We start from the raw sequence: 20,765 nt of genomic DNA on the forward strand, positions 1-20,765 counted from the left end.
ATTAAGGAGACCAATAATAACATGTGGTAACAGGTGAGGGGCTGGTGCAGTCATGGTATATAGGGTAAACAGGAATGGACTCAGGACACAACCTTGTGGGGTTCCGGTGTTGGTGATGACATAGTATACAATATAGTTTTAAAGGTAAGAGTTTGTATGTGTAATGGAAAAGTAATCTGCTGAGCAGTTTAACAGTTCACGGCTCCCAGGGAGATGTCATTAAATCAATATTTCTTCTGAATTCAATTACTAGTGGCATATATTTTGCTTATGGCCCCAACAGATTGACAGATTGTGAACAGATTTGTAAGAATTTGACCTTGTTGAATCGGTGCTGAATTGCCGAAACGGTGCCAGTAAATGCTTTAAAAGTGTTTACAGTGTCAGAAAGACAAATCATTCTTCTCAATTCAAGGGAAAGATAAGGTAACTCTAGCCTCTAACCACCTGTTACGTTCTGCTTTTAGTGAGCTTCTATTAGGTTTTTATGGCCACCTGTCAGCCATATTGCCCAGTCAAGGTTCAAATCCCTACTTTTAAAATACACACACACACACATGCACACACACAATGCTCTGTGATCAGAGCTAAACGTGTAATAGGCAAGGCAAGGCAAGTTTATTTGTATAGCACATTTCAACAACAAGGTAATTCAAAGTGCTTTACATAAAACATAAAAGCAACATAGGAAAATTGAGAAAATACACATTAAAAAAATAATAAAAGTTACAGTGCAGTGTACTATCAGGGTTAAAAGAGTTAAATGGAAAATAAAAACAGGCTGAGGGGTTGAGCAAATAATTGAGTTACAATTATTTTGAAAAGAGAATAAACAGAGAAGTACACTTAATCTGCTCTCTCTAGCGAGATTTAATACCACTTCCTTCACTCTGTTCAATCTCACTCTCATTATCTATAATGTAATAGCTATCTAAAAAGACACATTTGCGTTCCACCTTTTCATTCTTTGCTCTCTCCGCACAATCTCCTGATGTTTGCACTGCCTAGACTAAAAATTTGAGATTGAATGAAGGATGAATCCAAATGTGTAATCCAGACAGGAGAAGGAGAGGACACAGAAAAGCAGTGAGGAGATGGGCTGCCAGTTGATACAACCAAGGAATGTGATCTCATGGTTTTCCTAGTGTCTTGTATCACTTCTGCCTGCATGAGGAACAGTTTTTTTCAGCTGATATTGAGAGTCTACAGTAGTTTTTTTCTGTTCCTAAATCAGTCCATGGGTCAAGTAGCCTCTGAGTTGGGTAATTGCTGGCACCCTGGGGGGATGTGATGCCAGCGCTGGTATTTTTAGAGCCGAGAGGAAGATGATGGAGGTGTTGATTGGTCTTCCAGGCTGTAAAGCCATTAGTAGCTTAGGACAGCGTGTTACCGCACCGAACCGAGTAATTTGCTGTTTTCCTGTTGAAACAAAAGGGGTGAGATTATTTACATGTAGGGGAATTGAGTCAAAAGCAAGATGAAAATTTTTTTTTATTTATTTTTATTTAACTGATGCACTTTGATTTATGCATTTTGGAGAAGGTTTATTTCCTATATATGGGAGACACATGTACAGTGCTTCCTTTTCCCTGGCTTAAATTTCATGTTTTCATTATAGCCCAATGTGTTGTATGCAGTTTCACTGTAATTATACCACCTCTTGATACTGTGACGCATTTAGGCTGGGAGGCGGTTGGTGCAGGTCTTCAGCCGGGTCAGGTCATCCTGAAGGTCAACGGCAACAACGTCAACCGCAGTGACTACCAAGAGGTCCTGGAGCACTTCACAGCACACCACAAACCACAGGAGCCTCCCCAAGCGGTGAGAAAACACATGAAAATAAGCAATACCGTACAATCGGTTCCTCAGCAGAGCAGGTTTTGTTGTGTATTTATTGACAGTATTTTAAAAGAACTACAATCTGACTCAAAAAGAATTTCCCAATAAGCCACATCATTCGACTCTGTACATGGTGTCCACTGAGTTTTTACAGTCCCTGTGTGTGTTGTTATGGCTTACTGTACCAGCACCCTCTGAGCACTTTATTTATACTACAAGCTAAGTAATTCCACAAAGTGGCATGATTAGCTTTTTAAGGTCACTTACCTGATCATTCAACAATGTGGGACAGCTCACTAAATTCACATTTGACGAGCTAACAGCCCAGAGAACCTCAGTGACCCAGACATTCTTGCTCTGAGACAGTACATAAAACAGCATTAGCATTAGTTAGAGCTTGAATTGGCTACAGCAGCTTAGCGTTTGGAAAAAATTACGTATTAAAAACTTCAAGGATTTCACAGACTTTGCTCTTTTCAATTGAAACTTCATTTCATCAGCGGTCTTGGCCTTGTGATCATAAATTACTGGCTGTTACTTTGTCGCTGTAGGCCACTTGTAGTGAGAGTTGAATATTTTTCAGTTCAGGATGCATCCCTGACCAGACTGAAAAAGAAACCCAGAGTAGCAAAAAACTACTTGCCTCTTTCTACTGATTTTTCATCCATTCCTGTTGCCAAGAATGTTTGGGTTAATTTCTTTTTAAAGGAATAATGGCAAACAACTGGATACTGGTATTTACACTCTATATTACATGGCTAACGTTGAAACTGCAAAACCCATGTTTTTCTGTTTGGATATTCCCACAGCAGCAATTTATTTCTTTAGGCAATATCTTTGCAGTCAGACTAGGATGTCCTCCTTACAGTAAGAAGCACATTGTTTTGTTTTGTTTTATTTAGCCTGGCCTACTCTTCTGGTAAATCCACTTGAACAGGCTCAGCTGAGCAGCTTTATTTTGGACTTGTCCCAGTAAATGTTTGCTTGTTCATTTAACATCAGGATACATTACCAGGATGTTGTTGATGTGGCTCACTGCACTGCTGAGTTTGGGGCGATGCAGTTGGTCCTGATTGCCTTGTCAGGTGAAAAGTGTCCATGTGCACAGGGAATGTAGAAATACTCTTCCATCCTTCAAATTCTGTGTATAAAGTTCACCCACATCTACAACTTGGTTTAAAATGAAGCACTTACAATCCCACTTTAACAATTTCCTCATCCTTCCTATCTCTCTCGCCCTTTCTCTCACTTATACCTCTAATTGTATTTCTTTTTCTGCTCACTTCTTCCTTCTCTTAGTTTTTTTTATTCCAACAGTGATTTCTTGCACATTACAGTAATACTTAATGACTGTTCAACTCCATCTTATCTGTTTCCCCCAGTGTCAGTGGGTGTATCGTGCATTTGAGGATGTCAAAGAGCTACAAAGAGAAAGAGGTTCAGGTGAGAAGGAGGAGAGCCTTTTCAGGCCTTATCCAGTGGAGAATGGCTCAGACTACGAGGAGGAGAATGGCACCAATGGAAAAGGTGAAATACAATCTTACAACCTCTAAAATTGTCTTTTTGTGCTTTAAATTAAATTGCTGTTAATAAAGCATTTCTGAATAAGGAGTTTTAAGGAGTTAATACGGAATAATTCAAGAAAGTATCACAATCCTTTTAATTGTGTGTGTGTTTTTGTTTTACTCATAGCAGATTTAATAACAACTTTAACAACTATTATCAGTAAGTAAGTTATTTGTGGCCCATCAGTCAGCAGAACATATTAGAACAGGAGTATACCTACTTCTTAGTATCCTTCAAGTGAAACTGTAGCTGCTCTGTGTCTGTGTAGATTGGTTGCAGGCGTAATGTTAACCAAAATATCTGTTGCTGCCAAAAACATTATATCAGATTGTTATGTTCCACCTAAATTACTATTTTCAGATGACTTCTGAATTGTTTCATAGTCACTGTGTCGGTAAAAAGCGGCTTCAGCAGTAGGTAATTTTGCGCTGAATATAGAAAATCAGTTTGAAAATAAGACACGCTATTTACAGGCAGTAGTTAGACGTCTAGTAACACTGTGTGAGTGTATATACTATAAGTGACCGTTTTTCTTGCAGTACTGGCAGGGTAAGTACACTTGACAGATGTGCAGTACACTGTGTGGCTTTACACGTGTCATTACTAAATGGATTTGTAATGTTATTATTTGTCCTTCCAAAGCTTAGGAGGTTTTGTTAAACACATTTTTTTTCATCTTTGATGTGCCTATGAGATTTGAGTCCATCTACCTTTGAAAAAAGTATTTTATGTGTTGCGTTTTACTCTGAATTCACAATGCTAAACTTTGTGTTTACATCAATACAACAATTACAGTCTTAATTTTCTTTACAAATACTTAAAGAAATTGAATGACTTCTGAATGCATGGAAAGTGTATATACTAACCAGTGACCATTGTGCTCCACAGACTTCCTGCTGGGCAGACTTTCCCTCTCCACTGACCTGCCTCTGGTCAGTATGACGGTAGATAACGTCCATCTGGAGCACGGTGTAGTCTATGAATACGTCAGCACTGACGGCATCAAGAGCCACGTCCTGGAGAAGATGGTGGAGCCTAAAGGCTGCTTCAGCCTCACTGCTAAGGTAGTTACGGGAGACTGAGGTGTAGTTTGATTACTTTAAGCTAATTTGTGAAAATCTGAAAATGAGGAGAGAATCCACCTCAGTTGTTCCCAGCCTCCAAAATGTCACATCTAATGTATCATAGAAGATTAGAGGGGTCATATTTGTTCAACTTGTACTATCATGACAAAATCATTTTTTAGCCTCACTGGTGGTTTCAGTTATTAGTAGACCTAGACCAATAACAAACTTGCTGTCACTAGGAATTATATTTTTACTCCGATTGTAAACAACTAATTCAGAGTTTTTCCTTTTGCTGTAGTGTGTGTGAGAGATCCATCCTTACCAATGCTTCTTGTCTCTATAGATCCTGGAGGCATTTTCTGGCGATGACGTCCTCTTTGTTCGTAACTGCAGCCAGCTCATCTCCCAGAGCGACAGAGTGGTTACCATGCCTCAATACGAGTTCAGACAAATCTGTGACACCAAGCTCGAAAGTATCCGACGGCGTATCAGCAGCTATCAGCAGGTACTAAGAGACTTGTGTACTCTCTCCTGAGCACATAGAGATCAGACTATCTGATCTGAACACAGGAAAGTCCCCTTCCCATTCGTATAAAAACTAAAACGCAATTTAAAAATTATTTTTTCACGTGTGACTGAATAACACTGAAATACAAGTCACTTAACATAAAATCATGATTCATACCAGTATTCTGACATTTAAACATGTTTTCTCTCTTCTTGTCAATATATTTCTTACTAGCTCTTGGGTTCCGGGCACATTGTACTACTCACAGCTATGCTTTTTAATGCTTTTGGTGGCATGTGAATATAGGTGGAACAATGCCGTTCTTGTGTGTCTATTAATTACACTCATAAATATGATCAAATATACCACCTCATGGTGAAATATACACTCTAAAACATGACACCTAATAAAAAAGTTGATGATAATAGTTTGACACAAGCTTTTGTCCTTAATTTTTATTTCATCACTCAATACAGCAAGAACTATCTTCAACTAATGGAAAGTATGTAAGGAACTGTATTAAAGATTACCTTTCATTATTTATCTTTATTTTTCGTCATTATATGTCGTAATGGCCGTGTTATTTTTTCCGGCTACACTGACCATGCTTTACGTTGGTGGTGAAAGTGAAAGTCTCCTGATTACAAACACACTCTACAAGTATTAGAGCTGTCAATCATGCAGCGTGTGCTTTCACCGAACTATGTCAGCATCCTGCTCCCCATAATCTTTCCCCTTTTTCACCCAGTTTGCCCTGGAGCTGAGAAACAAGGCGTGGCCCTCCTTCAGGCAAGCCGGCGTTCGCCCTCACCCGCTCAGCTGCATGGACTTTGTTCCCACCAACTGCCACGTTAACATCATGCAGGTCTCCTATCCCAAGGGCACTACCCCCGCTGGCAGAACTTTCAGCATCCGCTTTGGGCGCAAGAACTCCCTGTTTGGTCTGGATCCTGATCAAGGTAGAGAGAGCACACACACACACACACACACACACACACACACCTCTATCAAGTAAGATTTGAACATTTCGTAGTACAATGTCTGTCACATATCCACTGCTTAAACTAAGCTTCACTCAGCTTCAACTCACCCCTTCATGATAATACAGCTTAACCCACCTAACAACACACAGTGATCATTTTGACTAATTGCCCTCCCTGACCATTTAAATCCTGCAGCACAGTGGGTACGTCAAAGCCAGCCTTCCACAGTAGCCATAAGGTCTCAACAAGGATTTCCATAGTAATTTAGATGAGTGGTTTGCCATTAAGAGTCCATTAGCCCCGGGCCATACTCATGTTATTGACATGAGAAGTGAATGAATGATGTCCGCAAAGATGGTGCCTCAAGGCAGCTTAGGAATGTGTGCCATTCGCTCAGTGCTGCTGCTGTTGCTGCAGAGGTCAAAGGGGAGAGAAACCGAGAGTGAGATGCAGTGGAAATAAAATTTATTGTCGCCAAGGAATCATTTCATTTAGGGGGCAAAATATTTTCTATTTTTTACCCATAGATACTCAGAAAGAAGTATACTGTCTTCTGTCTATATGGCCTAACCTTATTATGACACAGTTTGATATTAATTATAGGCTTGGCTGCTAAACTCCCTCTACTCTCAGCAAAGATGAAAATGCGATCCAGCTGTCTAGACGGCAGACCGATTTTTCCAGGGTGCCTCGTCGACATCATTCCTCTCAGCCCTAGCTGCAAGTCAGACATCTGCCTAGCAGTTGACAAAATGTTCAGCTCTGGTGCTTTTCAGTATGCATTTCTGGTGCATTTTCTTACCCAGCTCAGCCAGCCAAGAGCCACGGAGATGGTGTTTTGTCTATTACATACCTTAACCTTTAATGTTGCAATCAAATACAGAATGAAAATACGAGGCTTATTACCTGAGGTGATACAAAATTTCCTCTTCTAGCACCATACCCTATGTTTTAAAGGTATATGTGGGATGTATGTAAAATAGGTTACTTGATTTAACCCCAATGTTCACTGTGTACTAATAGAGTACGCACTGTGGGTACATAGCAAGAACTTGATCTGTCTGCAGTTTTGGGATGTCTCAGGTTATTGCAGATTAGTTTGGCATTCAATCCAAGCAGTTTAGCATCCTGCTCTGCTGTACATATCAGCTGCATAAGTGCCCTTTAAGAAGTTGTTTTTTTTATCAAGTCTAAATGGAGAACAAACAAGTTTTACTTCATAGGGTTTTGAACATCTGGAGTAGATATAATTGTCAGAGCGTGAAGTCTGTTTCACAGCAAAGTTGTTTATTTTCCTCTCCTCTCCTCTCTCATGTCCTGTCCTGCCCTGTAGCGCAACTGAATCCCATGTCACACACCCAGCACTGTGTGACCAGTATGGGAGCTCCTTCCTGGAACTCTTCTGGCCTGGAAGGGGATGAGGTAGACAGCAGTGGGGAGGTGAACATGGATGGAGGCGAGGGGTTGATGGACAGTCTGCGGGGCAGCCATGGAGAAGGCGGGTTGAGCTTCCTGCTCAAACAGGAAGACACAGAGACACAGGATGCCTACATTTATTTGTACAGCCGCCTGGATGTTGCTGTAAGGGAGATGAAGCAATACGTTGCTCAGATAGATGTGTAAGTGTTAGTAAGTTTTGATCTTCAATTTAATATAAATATGTTTTATCTTTTTGAATGATATTTCTTTGAGGTTATTCCATATAAATCTCTTATCTCTACTTCCATGGTAAGTGCCATATATTAAATAAAAAGACAAGTGTTTACTCATATCCTTTCAGAAAATATTTTCAGCTCTAACAGCTGGTTATCAAATATTGTCTTTCCACTGGTGTTTATATGTGAGTAGACTATTTTCATATCTGTCACGGTGACATTTAGAGATCTCTGCATAAAAAGCTGGGAGCTGTTATCCCCACACTAGCCTCCCTCTTTGTCTGTCTGCCCTTTGCCTTGTTTAAAGCTGAGGATTTACAAAAGAAACATTCTTTCCAAATATTTATGGGCTGGGCCCAGTACAGGGAGTGAGGCCAGGATTACATCAAGGGAAAGAAACATATTGTGTATCTATACTGATGAAAGGGGTATGATGGATATATATTATAGTGTATTTTGTTGATTAATTGAAGAATTTAATTCCAATATACTTTTTTTTTTTAAAGCTATCTGTACAATTTAGAACTATTTAAAAAGAAAAAAATATAATACCGCAAAATATATTGTACTAAATGCTAAAAATTGTGTTGTAAGTAATGCTTAGCAGCATTAGCCATATTTTATTTAATGTGTTTTCAAATCTTATGGTGGTTATAATACCATACATATACCATTTTTTTCCTTTAGCCTCTTGTCATCTATCACCGAGCCCACACAACTCCAAGGGGAGGGTGGGGAGCCGCCGGTTTATGAGCCTGGTCAGCCACCCTCTTTGGCCCACTGTGAGGATGGCTGCGACCAGGACAAGGCGGAGCAAGGCGGCATTAAAAGGGTCTGCTTCAAGGTGAACGAGGAGGACCAGGAAGACTCGGGTCATGACACGATGAGCTTTAGGGACTCCTACAGGTACTGGTTAAAGGCTGTGGCACAAATAAATTTTTTCTTTCTGAAGTTGCTCAAGTTTATATTAGTATGTGAGTTCTCATGCTTGGATAGTCTCCAAACTGTAGTAGCTTAAAACGTCTGATGTTTTAATCCATTCCAATTAAATTATTTAGAATCATATTTTCTCAATAAGCTGCCTCGTATAAAGTACAATTAATTGTTTATGTTCTGAAAACAATATTTACCTGGTGTAGTAGCATCTTTATAAAACACTAGAAAGGAGACACGGGGATACCCTTGTCCCCACCTGAATTTGGAACTGTGGCATGAACTCCTTTATTCTACAAACCCATAATGCTGCTAAAATTAATTCCAGATGTTGGCATTTTAACTGAGATCGAGGGCTAAAAATGACTTCAAAATGTTTTTGTCAGATCTGGTTATGTCATTTGCTTGTTGTGAGTTCATTCAGATGTTTCTGTGCGTGTGTGTTTGTGACACAGAGAGAAGGACAGAGGGGGAGGGAGTGTGTGCACAGTTCACTGGGCAGTGCTCCACTGAGCCCCACCCTCCACCACCCACTAAGATGTAGTTATTGGTTGTTGGTGTGGTGGGCTGGTGTATAATAGAGTCAAATGTTTGGGGCGCGGCCTCCTCACCCTCTGTCATTAAGGCCCGGCCACGCCATGTGAAACGTGACTACCTCATCGCAATAAAATGTAAAGGAAAATGTAGACTGTTGTATGTGTGGCGGATTCACATACACCTTGAGATGATTACTCTGGGTTTTGAAACCCTGTGGAAATAGTAGCAGTATAAGGCTGCACAGCAAATGCATCTGAATCCTGCCACTTGTGTAATGTTGAATGTGATGAAAAGTGCTACTGTGTTTCAGATGTGGGTGGGGAATCTGTTTTTGAGTCTTGCTGAAAGAATCAGACAATAAAGCATGAGGTGGAGACAGACCACAGCTGAGCTCAACATTCGGAGGTCATTGGCCGAGTACAGCTTGTGAGGAAAATAATGTGAGAACAAAGAGAGGAGTGACTGGCTTCTATATACTCAGAGACACAGAGGGTCAAAGACAGAAAAATACAGGAAGAATTGAAGCGAGAAGAGAGAGTGTCAAGTTAAATTACTTTATTCTAAACTCTGGTACATTGTGTCTGTCATAAATATTTGGCTCTCTGGGGTGTGTCTCAAGTGACAACCTGTGATTGATGTTCCTTCTCTTAACAGCTCAAATATTCATATTCATCCCTTCTGTTTCCTTAAACAAGAGCTTACTTAAAATAAATCCAATCCGGGCTATACATATTTCTTGGGTTCCTTAGGAAAGCCATTTTGCTCGAGATGTTACACTTACTGACACTATAGGAACCTTCATTTATAGACATGATGGACCATTCCAGCTTTAAAATATTGTGCAAGTCAAATTAGGCATTTTTTATTTATTTATTTTTTGCAGATGTTCCTGAAGATGTCACACCAATGTCCACATTTCTTTAACCATTTTAACAATATGTCTGTTAACACCACACTCAAAATTCAAGTGGTTTTGGTGCTAGCATTTTTAGTATCCTTAATCCAGTGTGACTACTACATACAGCACTAGACAATATGCAAATGGAACATGACTACAATTCAAGAAGCGACTTCAGAGGAAGCTGTTAATGAGTTTCACTGGGATCCCATACGTGTGCAGTCTCACCTGTATTTAGAGTTGTGAATACATCACCCAGTATATACACATATTTGAATGTGTGAACATGACCTGTGTTTGGGTTTTGGCCAGATCTTCTTCTACAAATAGGATAATTGTCTCAGTGGTGCTCACACTTTTAGCAGGAGGTGTGTGGCTAAACTTGGAAGTGTGTGTGTGTGTGTGGCGCGCATGCAAGTGAGCATGCAACACAGAGTTTGTATGTTTCTAAATTCAGCTGGAAAACACAATGCAAAATGCTCCCCATGCAGAAGCAGATAGCCCGAAGGGGAATAAATCAATAAACGGGGGGAGAGGGAATTGTGTGTGTATTAGGCAACAAATAAAGAGAAAAGCAAGAGAAGGCCTGAAGTATGATTAGAGTGAATGGATGGCGGAAAAGAATACAAAGACTTTTACTAGTGCATACACACAAATTAAGAGTGTAACATGGTGTGTTCACATGAGTTGGTGTGAATGAAAGCCAGCGGAGAATTCAAGCCAAACTACTTAAGGATGGTTATATTAAGAGGTCATATTATGCTTGTTTGGCTTTTCCCCTCTCCTTCCTTGAGTTATATATCTTTTTTGTGCATGTAACAGGTTTGCAAAGTGAAAAAGCCCAAAGTCAAGCACTAAGGGAGTTCCCATCTCCCACAGAAAACTCTGCTCTGAACCGTCTGAAAACAGCTCGTTTGTAGTCCAGACGTTTCCTTTTCTCTGTGATGTCACAGCAAAACGCACGTCATATTGCTCGCCTAGCAGCTAGTCAGATGTGCCCTCAAGAGCATCGGTGGAAAAACACTCCAAACACTAGCTACCCTCCAGGCAGTCAGTGGACATAAAATTGTTCCTGTGATGTAGAGACAGAGCTCAGTTAAAACTTTATGGATGAAAGATACTTTTGTTACAGATTAATAACTCACCACTCTGAAACTCTTGCTCCAGTCTGTGTTGCTAAGCTTGTTTAGGGGAACATGTACAGCTGAACAGAAGCTGTGTTTACCGGTTTCTCGAGGCCCGCCCTACTCTGCTTCTGATTGGCTAGTAGTCCTTAACTAGATACTGATGTGTAAGATCTTGTAGAGGTAAGATGCATACTCCATAGCTAAAACGGAGCGTTCAACACAGGGTGAAAAGAGGAGCTGCAGCAATGTGCAGTATGACAAAAATATGGTGTTTTTTGAAAATGAAACCATGTAAACCTGTTCTGGTACAACCCTTATACAAAATTATGAACCTGAAGAGCATAATATGACTTTAACTCTTTCTCCCAATAATTGTAGCAGCTCTGAGGTAGCTAACGCCCCACCACCGCCCCCCTGCAACCACAAACACACATTCACACACACATAGGGACCACTGAATAGCCCGGCAGGTGATCTACACCCCCTACTCACCCACTTTCATCCAGCCAGGTCAGGTAATAACAAAGGAGGACAAAGTCAGTGTTGTCGTTTTGCCGCTTATAGGCCATTTGTTATGGTAATTCAGCCTGTGAATCCTCCTCTCCTCTAAGGGGATTGCAAGCGTGCTCACTTGAAGCTATGCATAATTTGAGCCACATGCTCCTGGTAATCATGTTGAATCACGTAGCTATATGACTATAAATACCAGACTATGTCATTTAGTGTTTCAGGCAGACACCAGTATTACATTTAAGTATTACAAAGCAACTAACAATTGCTATATATGTCAGAGGTCTCACGGCTCATTGTCGGATGTGTGGGAATTGAACCTGAGTCTCTCACACCAAAGGCATGTGTCTTATCCACTGTTCCATCACTACCCCATATGGAGGAAAACACTAACAACTGAGCTACAACACACTGGCACAGCTGAAAAGTCTATGTAAAAGTGTTTGTGTAAATGGGTGAGCTCCATTTCAGTGTTTAAGTCTAATGTGCACATTTATTATCAGTCAGATGGTTGGGACTCCTCTGCAGCTACAGTTTACTGAATGCTTCTCTGTGAATACTAGTGGCAGTTGTTGCTGTGAGAAACATTTAATTACCTTTTGCTCTCACATACTGTAAATCAAAAAGGGCATTTACAATCAGAAGGATTATTTGGCAGCGTAATTACAAGACACAGCTATTCAAATCCTCTCTGTGGTTTAGGATCGGAATGAACTCTTTGCTTTATAATGAATTTTAACTGTGTGCGTTTGTGTGTGTGTATGTGCATTATTACAGTGAATGCAACAGCAACAGAGATTCAGTCCTGTCCTACACCAGTGTTCGAAGTAACAGCTCCTACCTGGGGAGTGACGAGATGGGATCAGGTAAAGGAAAGGAAGGAAATGTTGCTTTTCTGTACTGTACATTTGTGATGTTTTCATCCAGAGGACCTCTCACTAGAATATCTGTCCTTTTATCCACAGTGACACACTTTCTATTGTTTTGCACTCCAGCACGTTGGATTTCATGTGAAACAATCATTTCAGAATATGCATCACTGTCCAAACAGACAACACTGTAAAGTGAATTCAACATAAGCGAAGCTGAAGCCAATGCATGCTTCCTAAATGTGTCAAACAAAAATAATGGATTTTTGCATAATGAGTGATCAGTGGTTGTCTACTTGTGATTCCTCTTTTGTTTGTGAGTATATGTCATGCTCTCAGAACAGCCAAATGCCAAACAGAGAAATACTGTAGATATTTCTTAGAAGTGACTGTGGTCAGAGATTTTAGACTTCACATTTCATAACCCCTGCAGCCACATTTTTATGTTGTCAGCCAAGTATGTGTCCACTGCTATTTATCACTTTGTTTTTATCAGCATTAAGTCTTAGCCCATACATATCAACAGTTAGACAAACTGTTGATATGTAAATTATTTATTAGCATTCCTCTTCTCTAATGTGATGCATCAGAATTTACATTAAAACAGATGGGTAGAAACAAGTTTAATGAGTGCAGATGGTCACATAAAAACAAACGCTGGTGTCCAAATGTGTGATTTCTCAACTTTTTTTCTGTGTTTTATGGCTGCTAGGGGATGAACTGCCGTGTGACATGAGGATTCCTTCGGACAAACAGGACAAGCTGCATGGCTGCCTCGAGCACCTTTTCAACCAGGTTAGTTCTGGTTTAATTAGTACATTTATTTTAGGGCCACTTCCCTCAGTCTAATCCTAATTTTGACAAACCATTACAGCATTATTATTTTCCATGAAATTGGACATATATATATGAAACCTCCACCATCACCACCAAATCTTTTGAAACCAATGATTGTGATAGGAATCAGTCAACATCTGGGCTGAGTTACTTCATGGAGATCTCTGTCCTCTGGTCACGATCCTGTTTTTTTCCCCTCATCATTCACTTGATCTCCTTTCTTTCTCTCGTTACAAAACTCTTTCTTTTTTTCCTTTCTTCACTCACACACACACACAGACACACAGTCAAAGACATCCATCTATCTTTTAGTCTACTCTTACCAGCACTTGATGTCCTTGCACACAGACGTTGGCTGTTATAGTTGTTTCCACATGGAAACAGCAGCTGAGGGGTCCTGCAAACACAATGTCAGTGCTGAAAGACACTTTTATTTCTGCACACAGGTTGACGCCATCAACAGCCTACTCAAAGGACCGGTTATGGCCAAGGCCTGTGAAGAGACCAAGCACTTTTACTCTGATCACAGCCAACCAGGTACATATTTATATCTGTGTGTGTTTATTGCTTGAAAATGAGAGATGTATCATCAACTGTTATACAACAGATATACGTACTCACGCATCCCTGGGTTTTATGTGAGCAGAGTTCCGCCAAACAGAAGACTGGACGGTTCGTTGTCGTTATATTATCCACAAGAACATCCAGGAGGACCCTTGGAACCTGCCCACCTCTATCAAAACCCTGGTGGAGAGCCTACAAAGATTTGTGGATGGTGAGAGGAACACACACACACACACGTACTTGTGATCGTATACAGTTACAATAAGTCATTCCATCTTGTTTTTATTCTCTACAGATGGAAAGAACCAGCTTCTCCTGGCCCTGCTTAAGTGCACAGGTAGGGGAACATGTCAGTGTTAAATAGAAGCCAGGTGATACTCAGAGCATTAGGTGTTGGAGAATAATTAGTTCTAGCTTTAATTTTCCATAAAATTACCAGAAGAGTTCTGAAGACGGGCTGTGCATTTTTCAGATCCGACTGTATCCAGGTTGAGGCCAGTTTTTGTGTATGTTTGTACAGCATTGAGGGTTGGTGTCAAAGCACGTGATGCTCTAGTCACTTTGAACTGTGCACAGAGGCATATGGTGCTATGGTACTGTTTAACATCAAAATATCACTCTCTCTAACCCCCCAACACTAGACACGTCTCTGCAGCTAAGGCGGGATGTGATCTTCTGCCAGGCGGCGACGGGAGCCCTGTGCACACTGGCTGAGCAGCTGTTGGCGGCGTTGCGGTCGCGGTTCAACAACGCTGGAGAGTACCAGGAAGACGGCAAAGAGACCAGCCGCAAGTGGCTGGAGCAAATTTCTGTCATTGGCGTGCTGCTGCACTTCCAGTCCACACTTGCACCACACCTGGTGAGCATAGATTTTCGGTTTTCATTTGACAAGAGAGCAAACCGCTGGTAATGCAGCTTCATAAGTTGATGGGGGTTTTTGTATAAAGAAATCTTACCTGATGCAGTTTTAAGCAAATATCAAAATGCAATGTCTGTCCTGTTGCATCTAATTTTGTTATATTTTCTGGGTCTTTATGGTTTTCTAACCATGTAGCTGTCTTAAAACGATCAAAACTCTCTTCCTGGTGCAACTTCTTAACTTTCTTTCTCTCCTCCTGCAGAAAGATGAGCGGACGATGCTGGAAGACACCAAGGCGGCCCTGCTGGATTTGGACAAAGTCACTGTGTTCTTCAGGCAACTGGAGGATGAGTATCTAGTCGCAAGTAAGAGACTCTATCAACATAGACTGACTTGGCCCATTCAAACCACACTGCTGCTAGTGAGCAGCTGTATGGTTTGACCAACTCTGAATAAAGTTCCATTATGTGGATGTGTGGTAGCTATTGAGGGCGAAATTGACATTTTGCCATTGCAGATTTCATTTTCTTTTTCAGTGGAGGGAGACTGAATAGGGAGCTAAAACAACAATAGAATGGCTTCATAAATCATCTTAAACAAGCACAGACCATGCAGTCCTTGTTGTCCTTATATTACATATGATATGGTCCCTCCCTGACAGGCTGTGAGGGGCTTCATTTAAACTTTATTGCTGTTGTTACACACATGAAATACTAACGCATATATGGTGGAAGCGCACGCAGATGCAGTAGTTTTAACTAAGGGTGCCCCATATTGTTCATAGTAAGACATTGTGAGCATCATCTTTAAGTTTAAGACCTGGGCATATTTGTGTCTTTGATGACCTTATTATCTGTATTTGCTGAATGTGCTCCTGGCTACCAGAAGCCTTAAAGCCAGCAGATGCAAAGGGGACTGCATCCTGAATCAGTTCTCTTTTCAGTTGCTTCAATATGGCCAGCAGAGATTGCTGCTCAAAGGAAAGGCACAATAAGCACTTCCCATTTTAGGAGGCAAATCTATGGATGAAGCAGGGATTTGCTATTATAACTTCACATTAAGCAAAAATAAAGTATTTAGTGTACACATACATTGTGCACAAACATGCAAATCAATGCACATATTAACTTGGTAATTCATACTGTACTTACATTAATTACATACAGCAGGCACAGTAATGTGAGAGTGTGCATGTAAGAGTGTGCAGACCCAAAATCCCACACACACACAAAAATAATGTTTTGAACCAAAGGGGTTTGCTGAAGTTGCATTTTAGGCTCAGACTGCTGCAGTGCAGGCAGGTGGTTTGTGGCAGCATCATCCATTGGGCAGTATTGATTTGCTAATAGCCTCTTCAGCAAGCTGGGAGCTATACTGTAGGTAGGATAGAGTCATGTAAACAGCACCACAGAGTCTGAATCCCCTGAGTTCAGCCTGAAGCATCACAACCAATTCCACAGGATTATGGCTTGATGGGTTCTCTAGAAAAGAGTGCTGACCCTAGAGTTCACTCTGTAAAGGTCATCTTTTCCATTTTCTGAAAACTGCTCATGTGCCACAGTCAGAAATGTTAAAAGAAATCTGCACAATACAGCTTCAGCTTCAGACAGATAAATTATTACTAGTCATATATTGTTTGTAGAATTAGAAAAGGTTACTGCTCTGCATATACACTACATATACTCTACAATTGTTAGGTTCAGAGAAGCATTTAAAAGAATAAAAAAAAAAGTGCCAGATAATTCAATTATATAAAAATATAAATGATACATATATCACTGCCACACATGGTGAAATCAGGAATCAGCCTCTGCCCATTTGTTCTGCACACACCACAGATTTTCACAAAATGTAAAATAAATGTATTCTGTTCCTATTAAAGTCTGTTAAAAATCTCATTTCACCATTTTCCCAACATGACACACAGGTAAGTACCACTGCTATATTTAAGTTGCCATTTTTTCCTTTACTGCTCAGTCTGGCAGTGCCAAAGCAAAACTAAAGCAATGCTGGAGACACACAGAGTTCTCCATATTCAGTTCTGGCAGGATGGAGTTTTTCTGTTATGATTGCAGTAATTGTGGTTTCATGAAATCATGTTTGGAAAAACATTGAAACCTGCAGTGCAACAGATCTTCTGACTGTGGCAAATACATCGGAGGGTTTAGATGTTAATACAAATAACTAGTGATAGAGGAAAGTACACGGTTTCTTTTTCTGTTCCACAGTAGCATTTCTCTATTCATTCACTATTACTTAATACACTTCACTATTATTAAAGTTGAATTTTCTATATGTGAAATTGTTTGCAAAACCAAACAAATTATTCACAGTTTACTTAAAGGTAACTAATGTCATAGCCCCATAACCCCCTCATTTCTTCATTTTCATTTGTTAGCTGGCTCAGACAGCCACACGTTTAATTTTACAGTGTTGTTAACATCTCCCCTGTCTGTGTTGCAGACACACCAGTATGTTACCAGGTGGACGGCAGCCGACAGGCCCTGAGGGTCACCCTGTATCTAGACAGCTGTCACTTCAGTGAGCTGCCCAGTCGGCTGCAAAATGGAGGCAGCCTCAAGCTCCACACCGTCCTCTTCACTAGGGGTAAGACTTGACAGACTAGGACAGAGCTCAACTGGAGAAACTGAGAAAACTACAAGTCCAGGGTGTAAACAAATGGGTATAGCATAACACAGCAGTGGCAAGTGGTGTTCCTTTGAAAAGCAAGTTGCCAGAGCAATAGTTTTATACAGAATTTTAGAACATAAACTACAAATCTTTTATAAAATTATTGTTAATTTGTTGATTTAATAATAAAACCGGAATCATAGCATTCTGTGCCAAATGTTGCTGCTTGACAGTTTTCAATGCTCTGTACATTGAATTTGATCATTTTAAAACACACTCGTTGCGTTATGGGGTCTCTCAGCCTTTCACACACACTTCATGATAGCTTTACACTCTTTGATTAAGTTACCAGCAGATTAGACGCCTTTCCATTTTTCTTTGCTTCCATGCTCCTTTTAGTTTTCCATCAGTCTCAGCTCAGTGTGAAGTGATGGCATTATGCATCAAGCCTGTCTGCCAAATAGCCATTAATGTTCCATAGAGAAGTGCCAGTTGGAACATTAACCCAATGAGAAAGCTCATATTGTTCTCATGTACTTGTGGAACAAAGGGCTGCAACACAGCTTCAGAGCCATTCAGCACCGTAGATCTGTGGATGAACATCGCCACCTACTGGAAAATAGTCATTATTGCAGCTTGGGGAAAAGTACGGGGAACTCTGTGACACTGCAGATGGTGAAGTTTGTGTGAACACTATATGACCTCGAAAACAAATCAAAACAGTCCTCACTTTTTTAAAACGGTCTTTTAGAATGAAGGGTAGGCTTACGTTTAAGGCTGGTTGGATCGTATGGGTTTAACAGTTAAATTATGTTCACGTTAGTGTAAGGGATAATGATGAGGTTTGAAGAGGTGATGGTTAATTTTGTAGGACATGGAAATATGTGATTATATACATATGTGCCCATGTGTGCTGATCTAAGTGCTTCCCGCCTGTTTGATCCAGCACTGGAGCGTCCAGAGGGAGTGTCCCAGCAGGACTACGCAGCCATGGAGGAATTCCAGCAGCGCACCAACGCTGTCTCACTAGAGAAGGTCAAGGCCTACTACCGCAGACTCAGGTACACTGTGCTACACTGCATCACAGCCCTCCAGTGGTTGACTCACCAGCTCTCATGATATATTTCACCTTAAAGGAAGAGTTCATCCCGTGGGGAATTTACGCTTAGACTGCTGTTTTACTTTTCTTTTAACAATTCTAAAGGTGAAGACTTTTTCAAGGTGAGAACTGCATCATTTATTTAGACCTGTCTCTAACAAACAATCTGGTGGTTTTGGCTAATGGGTACTTTGCTAGTGGACTTTTTTTAGACAGCATATTGGTTTTACAATAAAAGCTCAGCTTATTATCAATTATAGTGCCCAAGTACTTGACTTCTACATCTAGACCATTAATTTTAGTCTTCACAGAATTCAAGTGATGACTTCTAAAATCAATACACATATCCTTGGCCTTTGTCACATTTGATTCCAAAAAGGCTTCTTGACACCATTTAGAAAAATATTTTAGGACAGGACCATGGGACATTTCATCCTCCTTCAGCAGGCTGTCTCCAACCGAATCATCTGCAAACTTCACAATATGATGATTTTCAATCTCACTGTGGCAGTCATTAGTGTACAGGATGTGTAGTTTGTTGCAGAGAGCTTTTGTAATATTTTTGCCATATGCTCAACTGATTTATTTAACCGGTCAAAATACAGGGAAAGGCAAATTATAAAATACAGATTGACAGCGTTGCAAAAATGAAAATATGTATTTATTTAGATTTTTCTGCTTCAGTTGTTATTGTTTATTGCCCTGTAACATATTCATCCTTTTAATAGCTTTATATGTGTATTTATATGTGCTGTAACAGATGCAAATTCTTTAAAGTGAAGTACTCTAGATGCTAGATGACTCAGCTCTCACACAGAGAGAGTCAGAGTAGAAGAATCTGTAGATTTCCAAACAAGAGAGTTTAACAAGAGAGTAAAACTGAAACACATATTTTCTGTCCTAACAGGGCTTTCTATTTGGAGAAGTCCAATCTCCCCACAGACTCGAACACCACAGCAATGAAGATAGACCAGGTAAATATACACTTATTCTGACATATTTCCCATTTACTGCTTTTGTTGTCTAACTTATATCCTGTTCTTGTAACATAAGTCATTTTTTATTTAATGTTGTGACTGAATATAAATGCAAGCACAGATACTGGGCCTTGAAGTTAGAGACCTTCAACCAAGCATTTCAAAAGTAAGATGAACTGGCGTCCTGTTCGCTCCACTGGAAACCCCCACTAGCTCGTCAAGACTCCCTTATTAACTCCAACTAACTCCAACACTTCAACATTGTAAACTGCTTCCATTTGAACCTCAGCAATTATAGATTAGAAAGACAATTCTAGTGTTAAACCTCTTTGTGTTATTTTTGATGGGTTTCCAACTATTTCTGCTGGTGTATCTTAACAAGTCAGTTACTCTACTTAGGCTAGTATTGAGCATTAGAAATATATATCAATTGGTGCAAGGTCATTTCACTTGTGTTTTATACAAATCAACCTTTTCACTTTTCTCAAAGTTAATTGATATGATTATATTCTATTACAATGACTTACAATACAATAAGAAAAATTACAATTAAACGACTATTCTGCTTATGCCATTATGCTGCCACTTTTCAAATGGCTGAACTTAAGAAATGAAATAGGTTTTATAAAATACAGATTTTAATACTCCGTGGTAGTCTAAATGACTTGGTGAGATGGCCACTTCGATGATATTGTATCATCTTGTCAGCAGTCTATTTAACCACCGACGTTCTCTGACCTTCACCGTCTCCTCCTCCTCCTAGCTGCTGCGACCCCTCAACACGCTGGATGACCTCTGTCGACTAATGCAGTCCTATGTCAACATGCGCCCAAATGCCCAAGGCCACCCGTCAGGAGTCAGCGTACTGTGTGTCTCCTCTGAGCTGTGTAACCGCCTGGGAGCCTGCCACATCACTATGTGTGGTACAGGCATGCAGAGGTCAGCCTGGCACCACACCACATTGTTAAACTGCCTTTGTAGTACCACTAGGCTGTCTGCTGGATTAAAGATTAACACAGTGACTGACATTCACCACTGAACCTTTAAAGTGCAGCCATGCCTCACAGATTGAATGCATTTCTACTTCAAGGTGTCCAGCAGGTGCACAAATGGATAACCCCATATAAGTGTGTTTTTAAAAGAGCGCTGATCTTTTGCCTTTTGGTTCTTTACAGATGTACCCTAAATGTGACACTGGAGCAGGCAATGATCTTAGCCAGGAACCATGGTCTCATGCCGCGCTGCATCATGCAGACCATGGATATAATGCGCAAACAGGTAAACCTCAGGAGCAGTGGATCTCACA

The 20,765-nt window shown here is 40.4% G+C and overlaps 1 protein-coding gene across 2 annotated transcripts in view; it reads left to right on the plus strand.

The window, feature by feature from the left end:
- prex1 (phosphatidylinositol-3,4,5-trisphosphate-dependent Rac exchange factor 1) overlaps positions 1-20,765 on the plus strand; it is an 83,253-nt gene that overhangs the window by 59,499 nt on the left and 2,989 nt on the right. The window contains exons 20-39 of one of the 2 annotated variants that reach the window (XM_038723369.1): positions 1,682-1,821; positions 3,222-3,366; positions 4,294-4,469; positions 4,816-4,977; positions 5,729-5,939; positions 7,297-7,582; positions 8,306-8,524; positions 12,401-12,489; positions 13,205-13,287; positions 13,776-13,866; positions 13,976-14,104; positions 14,189-14,230; positions 14,535-14,752; positions 15,015-15,117; positions 17,216-17,359; positions 18,330-18,444; positions 19,390-19,456; positions 19,581-19,625; positions 20,223-20,398; positions 20,635-20,737. In XM_038723369.1, coding sequence (XP_038579297.1) covers positions 1,682-1,821; positions 3,222-3,366; positions 4,294-4,469; positions 4,816-4,977; positions 5,729-5,939; positions 7,297-7,582; positions 8,306-8,524; positions 12,401-12,489; positions 13,205-13,287; positions 13,776-13,866; positions 13,976-14,104; positions 14,189-14,230; positions 14,535-14,752; positions 15,015-15,117; positions 17,216-17,359; positions 18,330-18,444; positions 19,390-19,456; positions 19,581-19,625; positions 20,223-20,398; positions 20,635-20,737 — 2,744 coding nt within the window. The remainder of the gene's footprint in view (positions 1-1,681; positions 1,822-3,221; positions 3,367-4,293; positions 4,470-4,815; positions 4,978-5,728; positions 5,940-7,296; positions 7,583-8,305; positions 8,525-12,400; positions 12,490-13,204; positions 13,288-13,775; positions 13,867-13,975; positions 14,105-14,188; positions 14,231-14,534; positions 14,753-15,014; positions 15,118-17,215; positions 17,360-18,329; positions 18,445-19,389; positions 19,457-19,580; positions 19,626-20,222; positions 20,399-20,634; positions 20,738-20,765) is intronic. The other variant, XM_038723370.1, reaches the window with a different exon arrangement.

This window comes from Micropterus salmoides, unplaced genomic scaffold (assembly GCF_014851395.1).
Source record: "Micropterus salmoides isolate LMB-PRFRI ecotype aquatic unplaced genomic scaffold, ASM1485139v1 Ms_hic_scaffold_16, whole genome shotgun sequence".
NCBI lineage: Eukaryota > Metazoa > Chordata > Actinopteri > Centrarchiformes > Centrarchidae > Micropterus > Micropterus salmoides.